The sequence below is a fragment of the Natator depressus genome, chromosome 1 (genome assembly GCF_965152275.1).
Source record: "Natator depressus isolate rNatDep1 chromosome 1, rNatDep2.hap1, whole genome shotgun sequence".
In the NCBI taxonomy this organism is placed as follows: domain Eukaryota; kingdom Metazoa; phylum Chordata; order Testudines; family Cheloniidae; genus Natator; species Natator depressus.
The window spans coordinates 340,964,698-340,992,684 of record NC_134234.1 but is presented as its reverse complement, the minus strand read 5'-3'; the positions used below and the strand labels follow the sequence as shown (position 1 = coordinate 340,992,684).

The following is a 27,987-nucleotide window of genomic DNA, read 5'->3' as shown; positions in this document are numbered from 1 at the left end:
AATGCAGGGAACAGGACCAAGATTTGACTCCCAGTTCTGTGCTTTAACCAGTAGTCAACACCTTTTTCTTCCAAATGCAGAACTGGCCAGAATTCCATAAATGCAAGCTTGAAAATTTGGCTCTGGGCGTGTAAATTGTGCTCTGAGTTGCAAAGTAAAGCTATTTTGCTCACAATGGGATGCCAACAGTTTGAAGGGAAGAAGTAAATAGAATAGAAAGAAGATAAATTTTAGAGCTCTCTTCTCCCTCTAGAGATTTTTAAATTGCCACTGGGTATTGACAGAATGTTTGCATCTTTCATTTATGGTGCAAATGGCCATCTGCTTCAACAGATTGTTTAAAAGAAACAGAGCTGTGGGCAATCTGTCTCAGAGCTTCAAGGTGAGCAACTAACTTCATTTCATAATCAATTCAACCAAGCAGGATATGCCTAATTTCCAGGCTGACAACAGCAGACTGCAGAATGCCTACTCTTTGTTAGACTGATTTAATGGTGGAAAAGGGACAGAGAAATGTCCCACTAAATATAACCACATATTCTGCTTTACCTGAGTGCCACCTACAGGACCAGATGTGAATTGAAAATCAGATTACCTGTCAAAGATCCTATGTGGCTGAATCATGCTGTACATAATATGGGTCATGTGATCTTTAGCGGCAACTACTTCTGGAGGAGGATCATACTTGTTCACAGCAGCAACCTGTTTCCAGAGTTAGAGGCATAGGAAGGGAAAAGTGATGTCCTTGTTCTTACCTGCAATACCCTGAATAAAGTAGTCTGAATAATGATGGCTTCGTATTTACAAGAGGCAATCATTATATCTTGCTTGTCTATGATTGCTCGACTATAAAAAGCTTTTTGGGAAATTTAAACTCCGCTCAATAAATAGGTGGAAAGCACCCAAAACTAACTCATCATCTCTCTTAATTTATTCTATCTTTTCTTGGCTGGAGGAATAAGGCTAAGGGATGGGGGTCAGCTCATAAAGTACACACTCATTTTGTCTATATTTTCATTATTCATTATTTTTTCTGTTCTTAGTGCTGGTGAAAAATGCCAGATTGAAAGTCATAGAGACAGAAATCCTTCATTTATTCCCCAAAAAAGTGAAAGCTGGGGTACCACCAATGCAAGCTTCCCCCAAAATGGTCCTGAAAATGTACTTCAGCTTTGATGTAGGAGGGAGAGGTGAGGTCAGTCTCTGAGTCCATTCTATTCTTGGTCCATTCTGCTGAAACTTCTAATCATGTTACTGATCAGTGGATATTTTTTTATGTAGACAGCAGCCCATTAGGAAACAGATTAAGAGCCACTAACTTATTTCATACAGGCCACCAAACCAGAGCTATCAGATGGTAGCCCTTTTGGCTACTTCATCCCAGACAGATTTAAGTCAGTGATCTAGACCCTGTCTACACTTGCTGGGGAATCATATTTGAAAAGAGTTCTAATATGGGTGACAAGGCTGGAGTGAACGAGCTAAGGACCATTTTTAAAGGAAGTTTTCTGGCCAAGACTCCAACCTAGGCTAGCAAATTGTTAATCCTGATGATTCTAATATGGGTTTGGCCCATGCATTCCAGTCCCTTATACACAGGAATCGTGTATTTCTAAATACAGCTCCCCTGTAAGTACAAAAGGAGCCCCAGAAGTGAAACATTCTGCACAGTGCCAGGTTACCAACTGGTCCCTCCAGTTATTTCTTGCAGAAGGCTCTTTTAAAATCACATCCTGACTAATAAAAACAGCTAAAAGAATTACCAGTATTTTATAGCTTTCAGACAGTTCACTTTGCAGTATAAGATATCTTAAGAAAATAACAGAAGTAACATGGTGATTACGTCAAAGCACTTTACAAATATTAACTAATGAATCTAAACAACTAACTAGGGACTTCTCTAACTGTTAGAATCTACTTTTTCATTAAGAAACGTAGTCTTTATGTAATATTTGTATATTGATAAACTAGAGTAGCTTTTGACAATACAACAGATATATCGTCAGATGTCAGGGTCTTAAAAGCAAAACTGAACTGATACCTCCTGGCTGGAGTGTGGGGAATTTTTTCCCCTCACATAAAGCAATTTTTTATCTGCACATAAATATTTATGAAAACTAGTTGAATTTACCACCTTTGCCCAGAAGGAAACAGGATTATTTAGCACCATTCCAGAACTATATGGTGTTTCCAACAGTTGCCATATACCTTTTCTTCCACTTTAATCTTCCTCTGATCCAGCTCTGTTAGTCGGAGCAACATGAAAATCACCAAGAGCCAATATTCTGTTTGCTCCTGGTAGAAATAAGAGAAGCATTCAGTTGTTTTCACTTTTACATATATAAATATTTAAATTCAAATAGCATATAATATCCCAAAGGCCATTTTAACATAATATTGTATAATGTCTTTCATCATGAAAGATCTCAATGTGTTGCATAAACCGATCACTTCCCCCACCACTGAAATGCAGCCACCTCTAGAAAGACATCAGAGAGCTCTTTACCACCTTGAAGCAACATTGTATAACAGTTTGGAACAGGAACTGAAGAATAATACCATATCCAACTGAAAATGTACAGAGAACATGGATGGACAGAAAGTAATTACCCATATGGGAATTAGATAACCACCCATGGCTAATACCACTAATCTTGCAAGAAGTGTTATGGGAACTTTTCTTTAGTTAGAGTATAAAATATAATCACTATGTATGCTTGTAAATCACTAAAAAAATAAGTCTGATACATAATAAAAAAGAATCATTAACAATTAAATAAGAAGCTGACATCTTGACAACCTGCTGAAGCATATTAATTCTGAGAAAAGTCAGGTCCTGTTAAACCATTGAAATTCAAAGACAGTCGCAAAGCTGTTTTAAGATAATTGTTGTTTATTTTTCACAAGTAACTGAAAACCCTGTAAATTAACTGGAAAAAATATGCACGCACGCACACACACAGAGATGCATTTTAATGGGGTAAAATTCTGCTCTCAGGAGCTTTGTCTATTGTGATATCAAAGGGGTAGGGACATCATTTGCTATGGGGCAAGGGATGCAACAGACCCCCTTGACCTTGGTTCCCCACCTCCCCAACTTTTCACAGGTCCCTATGCTCCACTTCCCCCCACCCAACTCTGCAACTTTACAGGACATAATATAATCACAGATAATGTTCTAAATGTGTTGCCCCTCCTTCACCGGTCCAAATTTTTTCTGAAACGATGCAGAATGCTGCAAGGTCAGGAAGAGGTGGTGTATTTCAAACATTTCTTTACGTTCATTCCATTGCATGCAACAACAGACTATTCTCAAGGAAGCCACCTCAGAAATCAACAGAGTTATCTTAAAACAGGAGGGAGAAGCCAAGCCCTTAATATTTCTTCCCCAGACATTGGAAATCACTGCGAAGTTCAAAGAGGATCTAAAATCATCAAAGCAGGGTGCTAGGATCTTTAATCTTCAGCACCATCCAGTACACGTTATAAATACATGATGTACAAAGACAGTACATAAGATTTGACTCCACATTAAAGGTTTCTGTCACTGATAAATGGGCTGTTTTAGCTCATCAATCAGGGAAGATTGTAGGGCCCTTGAATGAGAAACAAGTCTATCATAAAGAAAGAAAGAAAGAAGATGCCCATTCCAAGGACAGACAAGGTGGATGAGGCTTCTGTTGGTGAGAGAGAAGCTTTCGAGCTTACACAAGAAGAGCTCTGTGTAAGCTCAAAAGCCTGTCTCTCTCACCAAGAGTTTGGTCCCATAAAAGATATTACCTCAAACACCTTCTCTCTCTAATATCCTGGGACTGACAAGCTACAGTGATTCCAAGGAGAGGCAGTTTTAAAAGGTGACTGCTCACTTAGGGTTCGATCTAGCTGCCACTGAAATTAATGGGATCCTTTCCATGAACTTCATTGTGAATTGAATCAGGGCCCTAACGCTTTTACATATTTTTAGAGGGGCATGCCCAGCATCTATTCTGTCCATACATCTCTCTAACTCTTTGACATAGGATGAACTATTCACTGCAAGTATATTTTCAGTTACGTGTTCACCTCTTTCTTACCTGTACTGGGTTCCTTAACAGATTGAACACTCTGAGGAGAGGCAGGTCTTCAAGATATTCCAGCTCACCCAGTTCAGAAATCTAGTTATGCACAGAAAAAAACAATATCAGTAAAAAGCCACATAGCATAAGATAACTATGGGGAGAAAGCATCTTAGTGCCAAACTAAAATGTGGACATGAAAACCCCACTACACCTACCAAAGGTGTAACATATCCACGGCATGCAGTAACACACTTCTTGTCACACAACTCAGGTAGCTTCGATAATGCTTGGGTAACTTGCTTAGGCAAGACTGGATGGTTATTTTAAAAAGACAGCTCTCTCCAACCCTTGTATAGTATCTTGCCAAACCCTGAAGTGCCCAAATTTTTTTTTTTTTTTTTTTATGTAGTACCTGGACCCTTAGGAAATACACTAAGAACCACCAACACATTTCATACGGGCCATTAAACAAACCGCTATCAGATAGTAGTACTTTTGGCTGAAGTGAACTAGCCAGGCAATAGGGTGCCCTGAAAGACTGTAGTTTGCAGTCAGTTCCTGCAGGTTTAGAGTCACAAGCAGGAAAAAAACCTCCCTTTCTGTAAAGGACTTTTTTTTTCATTTGGTGTCCACAAAGTCAGAGTGAAGGCCCTCACTCTAAAACCTGTCTGATTGGTCTTAGCATTCAAAAGCAGCCAATCACAGGACTTGACAATTAAAACAAGATATGTCATCACCTACCTATATATTACCTGTGTTGAAAAACAACACAAGATACTGAATGATTCTGAATAAATGCACTGACAGTGGATGTGTGTGTAGAATGACGCCTAATCAGGAAGTCTCCCCACCCTTATTATCTGCACATGCAAGTACTCATTTGTGCACACAATTATCCCTTTTCCTATGCAATCATACATGTTGCATTCACAAGTATGGATTTTTTTTTGCAGATAAGACCGTTATGCCCACTTTTGAAGAACCATGGATTGTAAATTGTCATTGTGGGAGCCAGTTAATGTAAATCTTTTAAATCATTCTGTACTGTTTCAAAAATAGTAACTTTGCCCACTTATTTCACTTTATTTTGTAGGAGAGCTTTATATTTTTAGAGAGTCCTGAACTGATGCTGTGAGGAATTGCAGGTTTGGTCTGTACCGCTTCTGAATTGTGAATTTTATTAAATTGTATCATGAATCTACTGTGTCATGGAAAGCTTATAGGCATGTAGATCCACTCTGAGTTAGCGGGGCTGTGTCATGTCTCTTCTAGGTCAGAGACAATGGTGAGTGCATTGAATGATGGTCTATTCAAATACTTTGGGCTAATGGGTTTGCTCTAGCTGGGAGGAGAAGACACTGCCCCCAGTTGTCTGAAGATGGGGGAGGTCGAGAGCAGTGAGAAATTACCAAAAGGCAGAACAAAAGAAGCAAGTGACCCTAGCAGGAGTCTATAAAGGGAATCACAGAGGAGAATGAACAAACTGGGACTGAACGCCATTTTGTACCAGATTAAGATGAGGGAGGCTGCTGCAGGGGCAGGATAGGCAAGGGGGCAGAAGAGCCTGCCTGCCTGAGAGAACACAGATGATCCTCCAAGGATTCCCAAGAGAAGGATGAGCTAGCGAGGGACACTGTGTCTAGAGTATTTTATTGTTTGTGTGATCTGTACTTAGGGTGGCCACTCACACATTCCTGGAATACTGGACATTCTGGTGCTTCTGGGAATGGTGTGAGCCTACCTCCACCAGCATGACCCCACCTCCGCCGGTGTAACCTTACACTCACAGTACATGCGAGGTCAAGCCGCAAGGGGATGCCATTTTGAACGCACTGCCTTGTCCCTGCCAGCATGGCTTCGCACGCATGTTGTGTGCGAGGTCACGCCAGCATGGGCAGAACACCACACTCTTCATTATGTCGTCCCACATCTGATACTGGACAAAACTTTGTCTGGTTTCATTTCAGCACTGGACAAGGGACAAAGATTACAGAAGCAGGCCAGTCCAGTTTAAAATTGGACAAGTAGCCTGCGGGTCTGTACTCACCTGTGTTTTACATGATTAAATATAAAATGAATAAAGTTGATAGACTTAACAAATGCATGTGTGTTGACTGCTTCACAACTACTGCATGCCCCTGAGAGAGCTAAACTGCAAACCAGAAGCATCACACCTTATGGATGGAGTTCTGGGAGAGGTCTGTGTTTAAACACTGGAAAGTCTGAAGGGTCAGCACTGTGCCTAAAGGGTAGACAGCGGATTTCAGCATTCAGAGGGGGATGCCAGATAGAAGGTCTGCACCCTGAAAGTGTGCCTAGGAAACCAGAGATTGGGGTGAAGGCTTGACTCTGTTTGGGCTCCAGGAGTTTAACACACCCCAAGGTATTCAGAACTCAGAGGCTTGGATTCCCCTCCCAGAAGGCCTAGTGGGTGGCTAGAGGGTTGCACGCTAGGATCTCAAACAGATGCATATAGCTTCTCTGGTATTGCAACCCTCATTTTTTCATGTTCTCTGTGTGTATCTATATATATATATCTTCCCACTGTATTTTCCACTGCATGCATCTGATGAAGTGGGTTTTAGCCCACGAAAGCTTATGCCCCAATACATTTGTTAGTTTCTAAGGTGCCACAAGTACTCCTTGTTCTTTTTGCTGATACAGACTAACACGGCTGCCACTCTGAAACCTCTCAATATAGGATTCAGAGAACACAGACCAGCTGTTTCAGACATTTTAAGCTTTCATTCAGTTCAAGCTTTTCTGAAACTGAATAATGGAGAACAAGGACTCTCAAAAATAACTAATTAAAAACAAGTTGCATGACACAGCTTTGCACCCCAGGCTTTACTCAGTGTTCATCCAACTGTCACAACTCCTGATACTAGGACCTCCTGCCCGACCTGACCTCTTCTTAGTTTCTGCAACCCCTTAATGATTCCTTCTTGAGATGCGAAAAGCTTCTTGACCTTCCAGAAGAAAAGTAAGTGGGTGAGTCATTTCACCTGGAAATGCACCATCTCTGGAGCAAGCACCACTGCTTGTGCTACAGACACACCTACTCCAGCATCCATGTTGCTGCAGTAACAGTGTCACTGTGTTTTGATTGTGGCTACATTAAAAAATCCTCCTATTTTATATCATAGGGTTCTGATTTCTCTTTCTTATGCAGGAATATTAAGCACCTGCTGAAAGGTAGTAATTGGTGTACCTTTTGCTTTATATTTTCCAGACCTATTCTTTTGATACTATGAATGAAGAATTCCAACAGAACAGTACTTAAAGGAAAAATGTCCCACTATGGTGAGATAACACAGGTGCCATATTATGATTACAGAGCAGTAAATGAGACACTTGTCCTTAAAACAGACATATTGTGCATCTAACCAAGCTAGTGTTATACTTCTGCTCCAAGTTTTGTTGAATTCAGGACAGCTGAAAGGGCCCAGAACAATATCATCTCTGGATAACAGAAAAGGAGGACTTGTGGCACCTTAGAGACTAACAAATTTATTTGAGCAGAAGCTTTCGTGAGCTACAGCTCACTTCATCGGATGCATTCAGTGGAAAATACAGTGGGGAGATTTATATACATAGAGAACATGAAACAATGGGTGTTACCATACACACTGTAACCAGTGATCACTTAAGGTGAGCTATTACTAGCAGGACAGCGGGTGGGAAAAAACCTTTTGTAGTGATAATCAAGGTGGGCCATTTCCAGCAGTTGACAAGAACGTCTGAGGAACAGTGGAGCGTGGGGGGGAGTCTGTTTTTTTGTTGCAGTATTGCCACTTTTAGGTCTGTAATCGAGTGACCAGAGAGATTGAAGTGTTCTCTGACTCGTTTTTGAATGTTATAATTCTCGACGTCTGATTTGTGTCATTTATTCTTTTATGTAGAGACTATCCAGTTTGACCAATGTACATGGCAGAGGGGCATTGCTGGCACATGATGGCATATATCACACTGGTAGATATGCAGGTGAACGAGCCTCTGATAGTGTGGCTGATGTGATTAGGCCCTGTGATGGTGTCCCCTGAATAGATATGTGGACACAGTTGGCAACGGGCTTTGTTGCAAGGATAGGTTCCTGGGTTAGTGGTTCTGTTGTGTGGTTGCTGGTGAGTATTTGCTTCAGGTTGGGGGGCTGTCTGTAGGCAAGGACTGGCCTGTCTCCCAAGATCTGTGAGAGTGATGGGTCGTCCTTCCGGATAGGCTGTAGATCCTTAATGATGCATTGGAGAGGTTTAAGTTGGGAGCTGAAGGTGATGGCTAGTGGCATTCTGTTATTTTCTTTGTTGGGCCGGTCCTGTAGTAGGTGACTTCTGGGTACTCTTCTGGCTCTGTCAATCTGTTTCTTCACTTCAGCAGGTGGGTATTGTAGTTGTAAGTATGCTTGATAGAGATCTTGTAGGTGTTTGTCTCTGTCTGAGGGGTTGGAGCAAATGCAGTTGTATCGCAGAGCTTGGCTGTAGACAATGGATCGTGTGGTGTGGTCAGGGTGAAAGCTGGAGGCATGTAGGTAGGAATAGCGGTCAGTAGGTTTCCGGTATAGGGTGGTGTTTATGTGTCCATCGCTTATTAGCACCGTAGTGTCCAGGAAGTGGATCTCTTGTGTGGACTGATCCAGGCTGAGGTTGATGGTGGGATGGAAATTGTTGAAATCATGGTGGAATTCCTCAAGGGCTTCTTTTCCATGGGTCCAGATGATGAAGATGTCATCAATGTAGCGCAAGTAGAGTAGGGGCATTAGGGGACGAGAGCTGAGGAAGCGTTGCTCTAAGTCAGCCATTCTTACGTTCTTGTCAACTGCTGGAAATGGCCCACCTTGATTATCACTACAAAAAGTTCCCCCCCACCCCCCTGCTGGTAATAGCTCACCTTAAGTGATCACTGGTTACAGTGTGTAGGGTAATACCCATTGTTTCATGTTCTCTATGTATATAAATCTCCCCACTGTATTTTCCACTGAATGCATCCGAAGAAGTGAGCTGTAGCTCATGAAAGCTTATGCTCAAATAAATTTGTTAGTCTCTAAGGTGCCACAAGTACTCCTTTTCTTTTTGCGAATACAGACTTACACGGCTGCTACTCTGAAATCTGATCCCTGGATAGTTATTTTAACCTTAAGATGTATACAGTTCATGAAGTGGTAGCTAAAGATTTCCCTACACTGTCCCATCAATGTGTCCTATCTACCTCTGGCATAAGAGGAACACTCAGTCTCCTTGGCCTCATGGAAAAGGGAAACTCAAAAGACTCCACTGATCAGAAAACCTGCCTAGAGTACTGTCACTCTCTCCCAGAAATGACTGTTACACTAGACACTTCTGAAGGATCCTGGAATGCACCTGTGCCTGAAAAAGTTCCATGTGAAGCTACATGATGGGACATGGCCTCCCATAAACCAACAATTCCTTCCTAATGCCAAAGCAGCAAGTCTGAATTCCCTCTGTTTCTTATCTTGTTGGACACTGTTTATTCCCCTAGATAGGGGTTTTCCCTCTGGAAGTAGATAATTTATTGTTTCTTGGTTCTGCACCCTAATGTTGTTTTTAGAGGGAAATTTTCCCATAAAATCTTTCTTACTTGCTATATATGTCAAAACCTGCAAAAGATCATAGGGATCAAGGAACAGCCCTTACAGCTCTACATTCTCTATTTTGACCCGCATAACCACTGTCTAAGATATCTAAATGAGGGCCATAGATCACAATGCTACTCCATTTGCTTAGGGATTAAAGTTCAGGGACATAAGAACCATAAGTCCTGCCTCCGATCCATTCATATGGAAGAAGCTGTGAACACTTGGAAGACTGTTCCAGAGTCAGAACTGGTTCCAGACCTTTCTTCCAACCCTTGAAAGTGGGAGAAGATGAAATCTAGTGTGATCATTTGCGATAACAGAGAAACTCTGCACTAGTAGGTAACATGGTTTGGAATTTTTAATCAAATACATTGACTCTAGTATCATTGTCAAAAAAAAAAAAGGAGTACTTGTGGCACCTTAGAGACTAACCAATTTATTTGAGCATAAGCTTTCGTGAGCTACAGCTCACTTCATCGGATGAAGTGAGCTGTAGCTCACGAAAGCATATGCTCAAATAAATTGGTTAGTCTCTAAGGTGCCACAAGTACTCCTTTTTTTTTTTTTTTTGCAAATACAGACTAACACGGCTGTTACTCTGAAATTGTCAAAAAAAGAACACTAGCCACCTAAGATACTGACTGAACACTGAATAGTTTAATGCAACATTTTCAGGTAAATGAAATTTGAGATTTTACCAATGTTAGCAATATCCCCTTAAAGTCACTCTAGAGAAGGAGATATTGGAAAGGTGGCAATTCATTGATCAGTTTCAGTAACATTTCATTAAAAGAGGACATAAACCAATGTTGATGAGGCAGAATTAATGGCTTTTGCCTGCTATAGAGAACAAAAAACTACATGAGGCAATGGAGGCTGCATTATTAATTCTAATGATGGACCATGCTATAGTTAATATCCTGCCTTCTGTGATTTTAAACACTGATGTGTTTTTAAATGTTGACCTGAATATGACGCTATAAAGAGAATTCACAATGGTTATGTTAACGCTTGTAGGTGTATCCTGAAAATTGGGAGAATAATCTGAATATTTCAATTTCCAGTTTTTATTGTTGCTTTTTATTTGCATTTTAAAATACATAATTTCAGGTGGGTTAAGATCATAACCACAAAGTCTTGGCTTTGACACGAGAATGACTCATCCATTGAGGTAGACTGTGTTATAGCCGTGTTGGTCACAGGATTCGAGAGACAAAGTGGGTTAGGTAGTATCTTTTATTGAATTCACCAACAGAAGATGGTCCAATAAAATATATTACTTCATCCACTGAGGGTTGTTTCTGAAATTAAAGACCTTGGTGTCTCAGTGATCTGCTGGGTTAATGGATTAATTGTAGCCTATAGGGCCCAGGGTTCAAATCCTTGTTAAGATTACAGATATAAAAGAGCTGGATAGTCTGACCCTAGTCTCCAGTGAACATTTATCTGTATAACAAAAGCCATTTTACAGTATGCATGACTGGTATTCTATGACAGAGGCCCAGGAGAAGCTCACATATTTTAAGGTCAGAAGGGATCATCATGATCATCCAGTCTGACCTCCTGCATGTTACAGGATTGAGGGACATTGGCAAGATCTGTTGGGGTTGGATGCTGGAGTAGCTAAGGTATAAGTAGAGGTTCTCTGGCATAGCTGGATGGAAGAAGGCAGCACAGCCATTCAGAGGCACTGACTTTGTGATTTCCCTGAGGGTGCTGGACCCCCACTCCACCCCAGGCCCCGCCCCCACTCCACCCCTTCCCCCTTGCCCTACCCCTGCCCTTCCCCTTGCCTCTTCCCATCCCCCTTTCCTCCTCTTCCCACACAATGCCTCCTGCACGCCACTGAACAGCTGATCATGGTGGGCGGGAGGCGCTGTGGGGGGGAGGGCGCGGAGCTGATCTGGGTGGCCGGTGGGTGCTGAGCTCCCACTATTTTTTTCCCATGGGTGCTCCAGTCCCGGAGCGCCCAGAGTCAGTGCCTGTGCAGCCCTTCCCTGCAATGTGGTATCCATTCTAGGGAACGCTGTCCTGACCATTAAATGCTCCCTCAGAGTTACCCACATAAACAGAAATTAGCCCAAGCAATTAAACAAGAGCAGGGAGTAAGGTTCTACTCAACATAAGCAAGGGTGGCAGAATGGGTTGTAAAGTGAAAGTCATTTCTTTCTTGTAGCGTTATGCGATTTTTGGCTGAACCTTCAAAGAGCTGAATTTCAGAAAGAGACGGTAAAGCTAAAAACAATTCAGATTAGTATGAAGGATGTTACCTGATTATTTTCTAGGTTGATCACTTCTAGTAGATCATGCTCCTCCAAACCTTCTAAGCTGCTGATTTTATTACTAGACAAGTCCAAGTTCTGGAGGACTTTCAGGTCCTCCAAACCGGTTATCTTCTCAATCTGGTTAGAGCACTGAAAATCAATCCAAAGTATATAATAAGTTCTCACCAGCTTTCACGAAAAAAATGTTTCTGATGAGGAACAACATCCTACTGTCTAAATGGGTAATTTCTGTGTTCACTTTAAATACCATTTACAGTCTTAATAGAACAGGACAGGCCATTTCTCTTCTCCTGGGTCTTGTATACATTAGCATTGCATGAAAGTGACATTGTCCCTCATATTAATCCCATCCTCACCTTGAGATGCCAGTTTATAATTTCTCATTCTGCTCAAGAAGTAACAAACGGGGCAACCTCCTGACTGGTTTATCTTCAGTGCACTACTTTAAGTAGCAGGTTGGTGATGCGTGTCAGTAAAATAAACTGGGCCCTCATTTTCTCTGCAATTTCATAGCCATGGAAGTGGCTACAGAATCCCCTCACCACTGTAGAATTGTGCCCAGAAGCCAAGCTTTCATCTATTTAAAAATTATGTTTGTTACCTATATGCCTGCAAAAAGATCAAAATGTAAACTGTACATAAACCAATATACTGTTATTTTCCTGACTCTGCAGGCAGCCCAAAACAATAGCTCTCTGATGTGTCAACTTATCTTATTCACCTCAGTGGGTTGTTAACCTAAGGAAACCTCTAGTTTGGGTAGTATCTTACTCCATTAATACCACCACTGAAATTATTGTAAGAAAGCATATCAGAATCTGACAGTTGGGATTGCTCAGTGCTTTTGGGGCCCCCTGAAGTAGCTTTTCATTGTACACCACACAAGGCCTGATTCCCCTTTCTCCACAAGAGAAAACAGATGAGAAGGTCACATGTTTCTGAGTAGATTCCAGGTAGTTTCATTTCTTGAAGCCCCATCAATCATACAGCCATCCCTATTATCAACTCCTAGCATGATACAGCATGCAACCTTATGCGTTAATCTTGGGCCCCAATTACAGATGCAATCTGTAACCATAACCTTGAAAGCTACGTATCTCATTCCACCAGTGTCACTGTATGCTGAAAGCTATTTTGGAACTTCAAATGCGATTAATAAATAAATAAATGCATTGCAATGTTGATCCGGTTGTCTACCATTGACATTTTTCCTGACTTTTAAATCTTTGATCGGGCTATTAATAGCAAGGACACTCTGTCTTCCCTCCCTCTTCCTCATGAGACTTCTGCTCAATAAGGTACAGCTAAGAGTTGTAGTTGCAAAGTGCTGTGCAAATGGTGCAAACAAATTTCTGTGCACCAAGGGATTTGTGTGAGGAATCCTCTTTTGGAAAGTGTAAACTTCCTGAGCATCCAGTTCATTACAGCACTATTCATTATTTTTTGCAAACAAGAGCAGAATATGGCCTCTTTGGCATATCTAAGCAGTTTTTTCAGTTACTGATGTTCCTTCTTCTGAACTTGAGACTGTTCTATTTTCTTTCCTAAAGAGCTCAAGAGGGAATGGAAAGAAAGCTGAATCAACGGGAAAAAATAACCCTTTTCTGCCATGTACAGTCTGTTTACATCTTAACTGAATTTGTAAAAGAAAACACTACATTGAAATTTCACTATTTACATCATTTTTATGTGATTACCTACTTTGCTGATTAAAGAAAAAAGAGAAGTCTTTATGTGAGCAGTCACAGTAGCATGGAAATACAAAAATACAGAACGTGGTCATATTAATAATGCTTTGCAGTTTCATAGCAGTTTTCACCTTCAAAACATTTTCAAATACAACTAATTAGGTATAGGTATTATTAGCCCCTTTTACAGATGGGGAAACAGAAACAGAGAAGTTAGGTGACTTGCTCTGTTGCTACTTAAAGAAAAGGATGAATAAGTGTTTTTTACACTGTATAAAGAGAAAAGAGATCTTTCTGAAAATTTAGTTTTCAACAAGTTCATAATTCATTTCATTTTTTTTAAATATAGGATTTTTCTCAATCTGAATCAATCTTTTCTACTTCCACTGAGAGCCAGAGCTCCAGATTCACTGGCACTGAGGGATTTGCAAAGAACGGTATGCCTGAAATACAAGAGTGCTCATTACTTTGTCTACTATTAAAAATGAACACATTCTAGTGCATATTAAAATAAGCTAATCAGTTAAAGAAGTGCAAGGAACAACTGCATTTGACTTATGTAGGATTTAACTATTCTTTTCTATACTACGGTGCCATTTTGTAAGTTAGCACAGAAAAACGAATTAAAAATTTTATGGACTTAAAAATAAAGAACTTGCTTTACATGACACACTAATGTATTTATTTGCTATTAATGTGTATAAACTTAAGCAGGTACATATGTATTTTCAGATTCAAGTTCCTGAAGATATCAATTACATTATTTTAAAGATCATAATTACAAAGAAAATAAAATGAAGAGGTGGAAAAATGTACTTTGTGCTTTTACAACGATTTAAAAGCACACTTTCAGCTCATTTAAAAATATTCTTATCTACGTTTCTACCACCACTTACAGCTATTACTACTTAGCATTTACGTAGTACTTTTCACTAAAGAATCGCAAAGGGCTTTACAAATAAGGCTAGGTATTATCCCCATTTTACAGAAGGGGAAACTGAGACACAAAGGCACACTGAGGTAAGCGAACCACACAGTGAGAGAGTCAGGAACAGAACCAACATATCCTGAAATAAGGCCCATGACTTATTCATTGGATCATGCTGCCACTTTGACTTCAAGAGCCTCAAAATAAGTTTTCTTCTATAATTGATGTTATTAACTTACTGAATTTTATTCATCTTGGAAAATAAATGTAGACTGGTCAGTTTCCCTTTCACCCCTCAGACCTGAGCACAGTGCTACTGTAAACCAAAACAACTTTGCAAGGGAATGTCTATTTCAAAACATCACCATTTTCAATTTTTTTATTAATTCATTTTTTCTATACACATCTGATTCTTTCAAAATAAAGTTTTGATTCTTTCAAACATTATATTTAGGGCTCACACACTGTTGATATTTTTATCTTCTAAAAGGGTTACCAACGAGAAAATGAGATAGGACATTACTAAAACAGTATATAGTACAAAAGCAAACTTTTAACCAAAGTTTACTTGTATCCACTATAAACAGACCTCTGGAAACCAGCCTACTTATCACAAATACATTTCTTAAGGAGATGAACTAGACTATTTAAAAAAGAAAGCCTTTATTAAAAAAAATTAAGTCATCACTTACCAGACAGAGTATTTTGATAGGTAAGTTTTTCAGGCCACTGATTGTAGTGATCCTGTTGTGTGCCAAGCTAAGATAAGTCAGACTATGGCACTTCTCTAGCCCTTTGATCTCCTCTATATTATTATCTATGCATCAATGTTGCACTTAAGGAAAATAATCACATACAAAAAATCATAGCAATATTTAGAACTAAGTTAGCAGGTCAGTTTCTCTCTCATACACAGACGTTCATTTTACTAATACCCTGTCTTCCTCCTTCCACTGTAACTTATTTGTTTCAACCACCAGTTACATCTTGTCTCTCAAGCCCGAGCCCCAATCCTGCAACTGCGTGCATGTGGGCAGTTCTTTACACCTGTTCGGAGGTCCACTGAAGTCAATGGGGCTCCACCCATGTCAAGTTTTGCCTCTGTCTTCATGAACAAGGTCAGCTCAGCTCCCAGACTACTGCACTGGGCAGCACAGCATGGGGAGGAGGTGACCAGCCCTCTGTGGAGACAGAAGTGGTTCAGGATATTTAGGAAAGCTGGACGAGCACAAGTCCATGGGGCCAGATGCACTGCACCCGAGGGTGCTAAAGGTGTTGGCAGATGCGATTGCAGAGCCATTGGCCGTTATCTTTGAAAACTCATGGAGATCAGGGGAGGTCCCGGATGACTGGAAAAAGGCTAATGTAGTGCCCATCTTTAAAAAGGGAAGGAGGAGGATCTGGGGAACTACAGGCCAGTCAGACTCACCTCAGTCCCTGGAAAAATCATAGAGCAGGTCCTCAAGGAATCAATTCTGAAGGACTTAGAGGAGAGGAAAGTGATCAGGAACAGTCAGCATGGATTCACCAAGGGCAAGTCATGGGCAAATCAGCATGAATTCACCAAGGGCAAGTCCTCTTTGAGCAGGGGCTTGGACTAGATGACCTCCTGAGGTCCCTTCCAACTCTGATTCTATGATTCAAGTCAGTTGCAGGATCCAAGACTCAAGATTATAAATTCTTTGAGGCAGGGACTATACTTTACTGTACACTTGTGCAGTACCTAGCACAATAAGACCCCAAAGCATTACTGCATAGACCATAAAACATAACAATAAATAAGTATAATATACATTATCCATGATATTATTTAGGCATTCAAATTTTTACTTGAATTTGAAGTAAGTTATAACAGTCTCACTACTGATTCTGTGTCCAAGTGGTGGTGACTGTGTCATTTTAATTTAAAGTAAAGCAAAGGCAAAACTAAACATATCACATAAGACCAAAATGGAATCAGGCACTTTAAAAACAAGAGAATATAAATAAGAAACCCTGCTATAATACTCCAAAATAGAATAAGCAGGATTCAGAGTGATGCCTTTATGCAATCACAGGGGCAACAATATTTCATTTTAATGTACATGAGAGAATGATACCACAGTCCGAAAACTGGGACAGCGACTTCTTTTTGTAAGGTTTCACAGCCAACCACATTTCAATTCTTAGATGCCTGTAGACAAACAATCAGGTTATTTTTTCCTTGCCAGAACCATACCAATAATTCTAATCAAATGGAATTAGGAACTGCATTTATCCTGCAAGGGTAATGAAAGAAAATACAATCTAGTTATAAGAACACAAGAACAGCGGCACATCTAGCCCAGTATCTTGTCTTCCAACAGTGGCTGGTGCCAGATGATTCAAAGGGAATGAACAGAACAGGGCAATTTATTGAGTGATCCATCACCTGTGATCCAGTCTCAGCTTCTGGCAATTAGAGGTTTAGGGACACCCAGAGCATGGGGTTGCATGCCTGACCATCTTGGCTAATAGCCACTGATGGACCTATCCTCCATGAACTTCTCTAATTCTTTTTTGAACCAAGTTATACTTTTGGCCTTCACAACATTCCCAGGCAACGAGTTCCATAGGTTGACTGTGTGTTGTGCTGAATGACCAGGGTTTGGCCAGCTTTTGCCACACACCCCCTAACACGGGTTGGCCCAATCTGCACTAACAGTGTCAAACTATAACTAAACCCCAACACTACATTCTAACCTAGATTCCTACCTAGTAGGATCTATCATTTTCCTACTGTAGATCTATCATTTTATAGGGCCTATGCTAGGCTGCTTGACGTATTTTGAAAAGTGCACTCAGACCACAATAGAATGTAGGACTGGAAGAGACCTCAAGAGGTCATCTAGTCCATCCCCCTGTGCTGAGGCAGGATTAAGTGTACCACACTTGATAGTTAGACAGTGACTTTCCGACAAAATAGGGTTGCTCCTCTTCCAATTGAAGTCTATGGCAAAACTTCAGTGGGCACATGATTGATATTGGTCACAGTGGACCCACTCACTCATTGATTGCCAGTAAGTAGAACACCAGCCTATTAGTTTCCAAGAGATTACAAACGTAAAATAAAAGACGATTGCACCAATAAGATGCAGGAAATCAGTCAGCACTAACAACCGATTTTAGAATCTTAATGGCCCACTACAACTGGCTGGTCAGGTATTACTGCCTTAGTAAACTGTATTCCTTTCTGTTTTAGACAATTTCCTCTACGAAGATTAATTTATTATCCTGTCAGGTATGTTTGTGTGTGCAACTGTCAGGAAAACTTGTCATGACCTTACCATCTGCATCACAACTCACTGAAATATGGCAAGAGATGCTTAGTTACTGTCTGCTAAGAAATGCATCCCAAACACTTTCACCACTGTAAGATATCTAAGAAATGTTGTTTCATTTGTAGATTATAAGAACAGCTTGTTTTGGCTGCCATGTCTTCTGAGAGTTTTGCTTGACACAAGTTAGGAATGGTGCCATGTTGCATTTTAAACTCTGCGTTCATGTTCTGAATTTCAAATGGTCCTGATGCACTCATATACACAGTTGTTCTTCCCATATTGATTCATTTGATTTGTTGCCAGCAAATAAAAATATTGAACTATTGCATTCAAAGCAAATGAAAAATCCTAATTCCTATTCAGATCAGTGATAACAACCCTTGACCCTTTTTTATTGGTCACATGATTTTTGCTTTGCAATAGGAAATTTGAATGGCGTCTCAGTGCCATTCTCCAACAAGAATCATGTCACCTGTACACCTTGTGAAACTTGTCAATAATGTAACCTGAAAACCCTGCAAATGAGCTAACCACCCCTGTGAGAAATAAGAATGCTGAAATAACATCCTTCAGTAATAGGGTTATGTGAGTATGGAAGACAAGGAACCAAAATGATACAGCCTGCAATCCTCTCCTCCTAGAGCAAAGACTCAGGATGCAATGTGCAAGGCAGGAGAAAAGAGGTTCCTAAGCCTTAGTAAGCATTTATAAGCTTATATGGGAATACAAAAGAGCAACACAGAGCATTAGCTTAGACTGTGTCTAGACTACAGACCCTTTACTGGCATGGCTATGGTTGTATAGCCCCCTAGTGTAAATGTGGTGTGCACCAACAGAAGGAGGTTTTCTGTCCATGTGGGAACACCTCCCCTCCAAATCCCATTACCTAAGCGGACAGAAGCACTCTTCTGTCAGCACAGCTGTGTCTATAATGGAGATTTTGTCACACCCTTGACCAAGCCTTAGAAAAGTGTAGGAGAAGGAGAGCCTTCAGGAGGAATAAGAGCAGTTCTGCACAGCAGGTGCCTTGGAAAAGCAGACCGTGGAAAAACTTAAGTATCTAACACATCCTTATCAGATCTCCACCAGAATGAGGTTTACTACCCCACAACCTGGGCAGCATACTCACAGACTGAAAGGTGTTTTTGAGAACAATTTGCACCGTGTGTAGTCTTACCTCATACAAGCACGATCTTGTACACTGACATTTAATAGCCTTAACTTTCCCAGACTCTGTGGGAACCTGAAAATCAGTCCATTTTAGCTACTTTTGAAGTTACACAGCAGAGAGTTTTTTCAGTTAAAGCAGCTCACCTGTCACCAAGTTGATTTTCAGTCAATCAAATTAAATCTACATAAATGCTGAACCCCCTTTAATGCGAAAAGCAGGAACTTCCTGCCCATTAACTCTCCTTTGCTGTGACACCAACAAAATCCCGACAACTGTTGAGCCATTGGTGTGCTGAGACCATTTCAAATGATGGTGATTAACACTGTCTGTTTCCTTGTACTCCCCCCCATCTGTCAGTATCCATCCATTGTCTTTTGTCTTATACTGTACTTGGATTATAAGTTCTTTGGGGCATGCACTGTCTTTTTGTTTGGTTTTTGTCCAGCACCTAGCACAATGGGGTCCTGGTCCATGACTGAGGCTTATTGTAATAATTGGGCCTACAAATTTACCCTAATTATGAGCTCAATTGTAACAAGTACATGACAGCTTATAAAATGTCACAATAACCCAGAATAACAAATGTTGATGGGAAAAGGACCAAAACAGAGACAGAAAGATTGAATTAGTCCAAATAAAAAAAAGTCTCCTTATATAACTTAAGGACTGTGTTAAGATCACGCTTGGTAAACCAGAAAAGTGTGCAACCAAAAATCAGTGAACCAAAATTGGTGTGTTGGAAACTAGACCTAATTGGTGGACAAAATAAAGAGGGAATGGGCTATTCCACCTATCACTCCCTTTTGGGGTCCTTAAAGGAAGAGATTTTGGGAGAAAAATTGGCTACAGGTCCAAGTTTCACCATCATGGGTTCCACCCCCACCATCTCCTGGGACCCCGGAACTTCTTCATCCTAATCCTGAAAGATGTCCTGACCAGGCTGAGCCAGAGAGAGGGACCCAGATGACATCACCACCTTTGCTAGCTATAGTTGGATCCCAGCCGCCACCTGGGATGAAACAGGATCAGACTTTAACAGCAGCAGCTCCAGTCTGTCTCAAGTTTCAGAGTAACAGCCGTGTTAGTCTGTATTTGCAAAAAGGAGTACTTGTGGCACCTTAGAGACTAACCAATTTATTTGAGCATGAGCTTTCGTGAGCTACAGCTCACTTCATCGGATGCATACTTCTCTCTTCCTCAAATGTACAGCTATTATCATCTACCTAAGAGACTGTCAAACAAGGTGGTTGTTTTTTTCTTTTAAAATCTCTCCAGTGAAAAGGAATAAGGGATATTATTCAAAATGAAAGCCTTATTTAATATTTAACATTTCAAATGTGTTAATTCTTTTTCCTTCTAAAGTTCAAAGGATTGTTAATGGTGTGTTTGCCATGGTACTAAGCAGGCTGAGGTCTCGGCCCTATTTAACACTGTTTAATGTTGGACAGTGACTTGATTATGTTAACATGTTTAGCCCATATATGACATCTAAATTAATACCACAGGCCCAAGTAATTATTATTTATTATTCATATTAACATTAAATTCTTTCTTTAACAGGTGTATATCATAAGAACAATCAGACTGGGTCACACCAATGGTCCATCTAGCCCAGTATCCTGCCCTGATAGTGGCCAGTATCTGAGCTTTAGAGGAAATGTACAGAACAGGCAACCTGTCTTCCCCTCCCAGCTTCTCACTTATAGCTTAGGGAAATCCTGCATCTGAGCACAAAGGAGTTTAAGCAAACTCCAAAGATCACACTTCATATCCCAGTGCTGCAGCGAGCATTTGTTTATCATCTTTGTCATGTCTGGGGAGTATGATTCACGGCTTTCTTAGCTTTTCAGGGCATGAAGGTTTTTTGTTTTCCCATGACAAGCATATAGAATTTGATCTTTACAAACACTCCCACCCACCCTGCCTTTATAAATATGAATGTTTTACTAAGTTAAAATCAATTTCATCATTAGATTTAAAACTATTTCACCTTGATTTTCAAGGCAGAATTGTATGGTTGAGTGAAGCTACACAGTATAGATGGGCAGCTACACAGAATGAACAGCCTTCACAAAAACAACAACAAACTACCTTCTCCTGTTGTGGTTTCCACAAAGGATACGGTCCAGTGTGAGTTTAGTAAGTGACTGGTATGCGGACAGATCTCGCATTTCAGGTATTTGATTATACGAAAAATCCACCTCCTGAAGAGAAAAAGGACACACAAGGTTGCTTTCCTTTCTTCTGCACTTTCCACTGCCCTGTGAAACTAACTGGCTTTTCCATTATACTTGTGGTGGGTTTTGTAGACAAAATAAAAGGGTCATTAATATTAATACATGGTGAGACATAACAAAAGGGTTTTTTATTAGATACATAACTCAAATTTTGGAAGCTTCATTAGCTATTCTTTGTTCCTCCTACAGACGATATTAAATGGTCCTGGCAATGATGCATAAAGATTAGGGATCAGGAAGGGAAAGCAGAGGAATCCATAGTGGTAGTGTTTCAAAATAATATACAGATCTTTGTAAACCATAGTGGACTATATCAAAACAATAGCAGAGAAAGTGGAACAATATATGGCTATACTTCACACACATCTTTCATAGTATCGATTGGTACCAGTCAGTCTGAAAGGTGAGAATTGATTCCATTCAAGATTTGATTCATTTGGCAAAATCTTAACCAGTACAACAAACTGTGTAAAATGCCATTCCCATAGTGTTTGGGGTTCAGGAACGTGAAACCAAATGAGAGGTGCAATTATTTTTTTCAAATGGCAACCAGAATAAGATGGATGTGTAGGGGACAAAGAAAGTTTGATCTCTTTGCCTGGCCTAATACAGAATCTAAATTACGTTTAAAAGGCCTCTTTGAATTCACACCTGACAAAGGACATTTTTCACAACTTACCTTGAGATTTTTAGGTGGCTTGAAATCAAAGTATGTAGTCAGTTCATTATTGGAAGCATCAAGTTCCAGTAAGTAAGGCATGTGACTGACACAAGACAGATCTATAACAAAGGGAAAACAGCAAATTAAGTAAAATAATACAAAGGGAAATACATAGATTACAGAGTCATAATGTAATATAGTAATTATACCCGCTAGCAACCAAAAATCAATTTTAAATCATGCAAGACACAAAGCAAGGCTTGGCACGCAGTAATTCAATGTATTCGCACCTCTTCCTACACAAAAGATACTTTGTGAACAACTCAAGACAGAGATAAACGTCCAATTCCTAAATCAAATCCCTATTTTTTAAAATTGGTTTAGTTTTCTATCATCCTAATTTAACTTTGTCACCTAGAGATAAAATTTGCAAAAGAACCTTAGTGACTTATGAGCCTAAATCTCATTTCCAAAAGTGACTTAGGTTCTTTAGTCTCAGACAAGACTGAAAATGTATATTTAGATCAGTCACAAATTAATCTATCTTCCACACAGCATCACTCAAGCCAATTTTAAGAGGTATATGCATAATAGCAGAGCATGTGATTCCCCCCCCGAATTTAGATATTAGTAATTATTTCATAAAAGACAATCTTAAAGGGGTCAAGAAAGGAGTGATTATCTCTTGGGAGAAGGGCCCTATTCAGTTCAGGCATCTATTTGGTACTCTACTTGGAAAAAAGTAAAATGGGCACAGCGAGGTTGTTACAGTCACAGAGATGCACTGATCTCCAGCTCTCCAAATGTATAAGTACTAAGGCAGAGGCTACATGATGCAGCAAGTTACTGCACAGGCCTTACTTATTAATTATTATTATTAATAATCATGGACCAGGGCCCATTGTGCTAGGTGCTGTGCAAACACAGAATAAAATGACATGAGACCTGATTGTTAGTTTGGTGGGTCTCGTCCTACTCCCCAGTTGTGATCATCCATAAAAGCAGCACGCAATTTGGTACACTTCAACCTCAGCTGGAAATCTTTGCTGAAGAGAACTCCCAAGACTGGAATAGCTATCACAGACATAACTTTATGTGCTCTGATGTTTGCAAGTGTAAAATCTCCACCTTAACCTTGCACTAACATGGTTGTTTGCACTTTATGTCCAAATAATAAACTGGACAATAATCTTTACTTTCACGTTGCCTAGCATATGCTGGTACAGCTCTATGAATACCATCAGTAAATCATTCTCAAGGAGACGCAGCTACTGTATCACTCTACAGAGTTGGATTAGTGATGTCATTAATGTGTGGACAGGTTTTTGTGATATTAAAGCTACACAGAACACTGCATTTTTCATCTTAAATGATTTTACAAGCCAAGAGCTTACTAGAGTACTTACTACATACCATTAATTTTATTGTATGAAAGCTCCAACTTCTCTAGGTGAATGTATCTGGAGAGAATGCTAATGTCGCTTAAATTACACCCCTGGGAAAATAAAAAGCAAAGAAGCTTTAATAACTCGCTGTGTAACCGCATGCCCAAAACCAGACACAAATGGGGGAAAAAGTCAAAGCAGAAAAAAAAAAATGCAGTCATGAGAGATGGCTGCATCCAGAGGGAATGCCACATCAGGCTGCATATAAGAGGAATCTGTGGCGAATCATCTTTAACTCGGTTCAACTCTGCTAATTTTTTTTTTAAATTACTTACTCCTACATTTAGTTCTTTAAGGTAGTGCAATTTGTCTGTAACAACTTAGCCACCAAGTTCAATTATTGCCACACAGCTGCCTTAACCTGTGCTGTCTTTACCTTGAGACTGTTCAAAAAGGCAGTAATACATTTGTCTCCATGGTTGCCCATGGATCTTGGACAGCAACAATTGCCTCCCACCAGAGTGATGTTACAGGCTGTATTCCAAGGGGATTATCACCTCCCGCTTCTCCTCCTCTGCTCTGACTGAGCAGAACAAGAGTACTGTAGGAAGTTACCCTGGAGACAGAGTAAAGAGAATCCCTGACACCTACAGCTATAGCTGTTCCTAATAGAAAACAAAGAGGGACTGATTCAGGAGTGAAGTCACAGCCTTCCAAAGGTCCCCACATACAGGCACAGAAGTGTCATCTACAGAAGGTGAAACAATTACGCCTGCCTCCTAAAAAAGAAGACATATCTTGCCACGCAGGCCATCACCTCTTAAGAGTGAAGCTCAGCTTAGGGTGACCCTTGTGAGCAGATAATCACATGAGCGATCACAATGATGGCTCTGCTGAAAGATGTTTGTTCTTTGGTTGTACTCACTGAAAGCAACAGATTAAGGTAAACAAACTTGGCACCAGGGGCTGAACGCCCCAGTTTGTACAGGGCCTCACCGACAGTATCTTCATCCAGTACCCCATCAAAATGTTCCTGCAAAACACCAGAAGGACAGACACACTCTTAGGTAGATTTAAGAAACCAAATACTATGCTGTTCAATCCTACTGAAGTCACTGGGATTGCATCGGATGCAAGTCAGAACAGAACACAGGTTTTAGTTCTAGCCTCATGTCCCTGCTGTGGCACCATTTGCAACAGCTTTATACACTCCGAAAAACAAAAACATTGGATATAACTTTAGCATTCAAAACATACTAGAACATACTGTACACTAGCTCTGAACTCTCACATGGGCAATAGAAAAGGCTGAGTTCAACATTTTCAAAAGGGGCCATTTAGTTTTCTGTACCTCACATTTCAGATTCTCAACTTTAGAAAGGGCTTGATCTGCAGAGGCGCTGAGTGCACGCATCTCCCTTAGACATCAACTGAGTTATGAATGCTCAGTTCTTCTGCAGATCAGACCTAAAATATCTCAAGCTGGGTACTCAAAAACAAACATATCCAGAGAATCAATGGCCCCTTAACATTTTTTTGCCTGAATAACATGAAATCCTTTTCACAAAACAACCAGTCCTCTGCCAAAGGGGGTGGTTAACAGATGGCACTAGTGAACCAGTGCACAGGTTTAATGAGAAAATAAGCCAATGATTTGTGAAATTCCTATGGGCTTGGAAAAGCCACACAATGATCTCATATCTAGGGACCAAAGATAAATAATTTATCAAAGAGTAATAATGCAAATCCTAGCACCTCCTACAGCAATTGGAGCTACAGAGATACTACAGTGGATGGTGCTACAGAGATATTTAAGACATGATTAAAAAATATGAGGTGATAATGCCTTGGTGATGGGTAGATTAGAGACAGATGAAAGGAAACAAATCCACCCCTTCCTGGGAAGGTATTGAACGTCAGGGCTGGGCACATGCATTGCACACAGCTACGCTGAGGTGCCTTTGCTCTCCTGCATTAATTCAGCAATTTGCATGCCAGCCTGCTTTCCTCTCCTTTCTGGCAGGTAACCGGTAGGGTGCAGAAGAAGAAAACACACCAGTTCCCCACTGATGGAAGCAACACAGGGGAGGGAGGGATGGAGGGCAGGGAAATAGCCTCAGCTATGCCCCTCCTTCTGTCTGACACAGTGACACACTGGGGTTGGGGGAGTGAATAGAAAATTCATGATCAGATCCCCCTGCCCTGCCTGGCAGCGACACAAAGGGAGGACACTGCCAGACCACCCAGCCAGTGGTCAACAGATTCAGGCAGGCTGGCAGAGCTGCCCCCGCTACAAATAGCTGTGTAGAGAGAGGGCTTTGGAGTTGCGGCTCCCACCCCGCTACCTAGACGTGAGAGCCTGAGCTCCAGCCCAAGCGGCAAGGTCTACACAGCCCCAGTCTGTCCACCCGGGCCAGGCGTCCCCACACCCTCCAAACACCTGCCATCTGTGAGCTGGGTCATGCCCCCAGCCGGGCTGCGTGTTCAGAGGGAAGGAGCTTCCCTATCACCGTCAGAGCAGATCCCACAGGGCTGCAGCCTCCTTGCAGAGGAAGTGCTGCCCAGCTCGGGCCTTAATGGCTCAGTCATAGAATCACAGAATATTAGGGTTGGAAGAGACCTCAGGAGGTCACCTAGTTCAGGGGTTCGCAAACTGGGGGTCGGGACCCCTCAGCGGGTTGCAAAGTTATTGCAGGGGGAGTTGAGAGGTGCCAGCCTCCACCCCAAACCCTGCTTCGCCTCCACCATTTATAATGGTGTTAAATATACAAAAAAGTGTTTTTAATTTATAAAGGGGGTCGCACTCAGAGACCTGCTATGGGAAGGGGGTCACCAATACAAACGTTTGAGAACCACTGATCTAGTCCAACCCCCTGCTCAAAGCAGGATCAACCCCAACTAAATCATCCCAGCCAGGGCTTTGTCAAGCCTGACCTTAAAAACCTCTAAGGAAGGAGATTCCACCACCTCCCTAGGGAACCCATTCCAGTGCTTCACCACCCTCCTAGTGAAATAGTGTTTCCTAATATCCAGCCTAGACCCCCCCCCCCACTGCAACATGAGACCATTACTCCTTGTTCTGTCATCTGCCGCCACTGAGACCAGCCCAGCTCCGTCCTCTTTGGACCCCCCTTCAGGGAGCTGAAGGCTGCTACCAACCCCCCCCCGCTTCTCTGCTGCAGGCTAAATAACCCCAGGCCCCTCCGCGCAAGTCATGTGCCCCGGCCCCCTCATCCTTTCCGCTGCCTTCCTGGGACAGACCCCGCTCCCCCAGCCCGGGGGCGGGGACCGAGCTGAACCTCCATGGGCTGCGGCTCCAGGTCCAGGTCCAGGTCCGAGTCCGAGTCCTCCTCCCCCGCCTGCGGCTCCGGCTCGCAGCCACTGAGCTGCGACTGCCCGAGGCGGGGCCCGTCCCCAGGCGGCGTCGGTCCCAGGGGGACCCCGCCGAGGAGCTGGGACGGGGGGCGGGGCAGCCCCCACGTGCCGGCCTCCTCGCCCCCGCGCTCGGCCATGGGGAGCAGCGGGGGCGGGGGGAGACGGGGAAGGGGGCGAATGTGCTGGTGTTTCAGACTCGGCTGCCCCCCCGCGGGGGCCCGGTTGCCGCCATCTTGTTTACCAGCCCGTTGCTTAGGAAACGGGGCGCCGGCTCGTGGGGGCTCCTGGGAAAGCGGGAGCAAGCGGATGCGGGGCGATGTCGTTCCCACCGCGAGGGGAGAGCCCTTGGGACGCGGGGCATGCTGGGCGATGTAGTTCCCCCGCGAGGGAGAGCCGTTGGGACGCGGGGCATGCTGGGCGATGTCGTTCCCACCGCGAGGGAGAGCCGTTGGGCAGCGGGGCATGCTGGGGGATGTAGTTCTCAGCACAGCTCACCTTGCCTACACCCCCCCTCCCCCGGCCTGGGCACCTGGCTCCCCCAGCCTCGCAGCAGAGCCCACCCAGCATCGCTGCCCGGCTGGTGCAGGACTGTCCGCCACTCGCTGTGCGACGGCGAGCAGGGCCACGTCCTGTGCGGGGCGTGCTGGGTGTGGGCGAGGGTGACCAGCCGTCCTGCTTTTATAGGGACAGTCCTGATGCTGTATTTGGGGCTTTTTTTTTTAATATGGGCTCCTATTACCCCCCACCCCCGCTCCCAAGGTTTCACACGTGCTCTCTGGTCACCCTAGTCTGGGTTGTGCCAGGCCAGGTGGGAGAGGCCCGGCTGTGCAGCCAGCAGGCGGGGAGGCTGGGTCCCCGCCCTGGGCACCAGGGGGGCACTGCCGCAGCCACAGAATACAGGACGTTCTGGTGCTTCGGCGAACGGCGTGACCCTGCCCCCGCTGGCGTGACCCCCCACCAGCAGTACCCCACCCCCACCACCATGCACGGTGCACGTAAGGTCACGCCGGCGGGGCGCTCGGTGTTCCCCATCCCATACCAGACAGGGGGCTAACCCTTAGAGCCTCAAACAATAGGTGGAGCGCAGGCCAATCTGGATCACCAGACAGTTTTGAATAGACCCCGAAATCTTTGTGTTTACTTATCTTTATTATTTTCTCTGGAGTTTGGACCTTGACTATACCTTGACCAAGAAATTTGGACCTTGACAAGAAACAATAGACTACCCCTGCCTTAGGCAAAGAGAACTTTCTGGCTTAAAAACTGTACAAACAGCCTGCCTGCCAGCTCCCAGGTCTCAGCCCTGGGCT

At 42.4% G+C, this 27,987-nt stretch overlaps 1 protein-coding gene across 2 annotated transcripts in view; it reads right to left on the bottom strand.

The window, feature by feature from the left end:
• LRGUK (leucine rich repeats and guanylate kinase domain containing) overlaps positions 1 to 26,814 on the bottom strand; it is a 78,175-nt gene extending 51,361 nt beyond the window's left edge. Inside the window, exons 1-10 of one of the 2 annotated variants that reach the window (XM_074942708.1) lie at positions 26,602 to 26,814; positions 24,228 to 24,335; positions 23,331 to 23,412; positions 21,936 to 22,036; positions 21,142 to 21,223; positions 15,242 to 15,366; positions 11,919 to 12,062; positions 4,074 to 4,154; positions 2,209 to 2,295; positions 596 to 702 (exon numbers count right to left, since the gene is read on the bottom strand). In XM_074942708.1, coding sequence (XP_074798809.1) covers positions 596 to 702; positions 2,209 to 2,295; positions 4,074 to 4,154; positions 11,919 to 12,062; positions 15,242 to 15,366; positions 21,142 to 21,223; positions 21,936 to 22,036; positions 23,331 to 23,412; positions 24,228 to 24,335; positions 26,602 to 26,814 — 1,130 coding nt within the window. The remainder of the gene's footprint in view (positions 1 to 595; positions 703 to 2,208; positions 2,296 to 4,073; positions 4,155 to 11,918; positions 12,063 to 15,241; positions 15,367 to 21,141; positions 21,224 to 21,935; positions 22,037 to 23,330; positions 23,413 to 24,227; positions 24,336 to 26,601) is intronic. The other variant, XM_074942709.1, reaches the window with a different exon arrangement.
• Between the last annotated feature and the right edge of the window lie 1,173 nt (positions 26,815 to 27,987).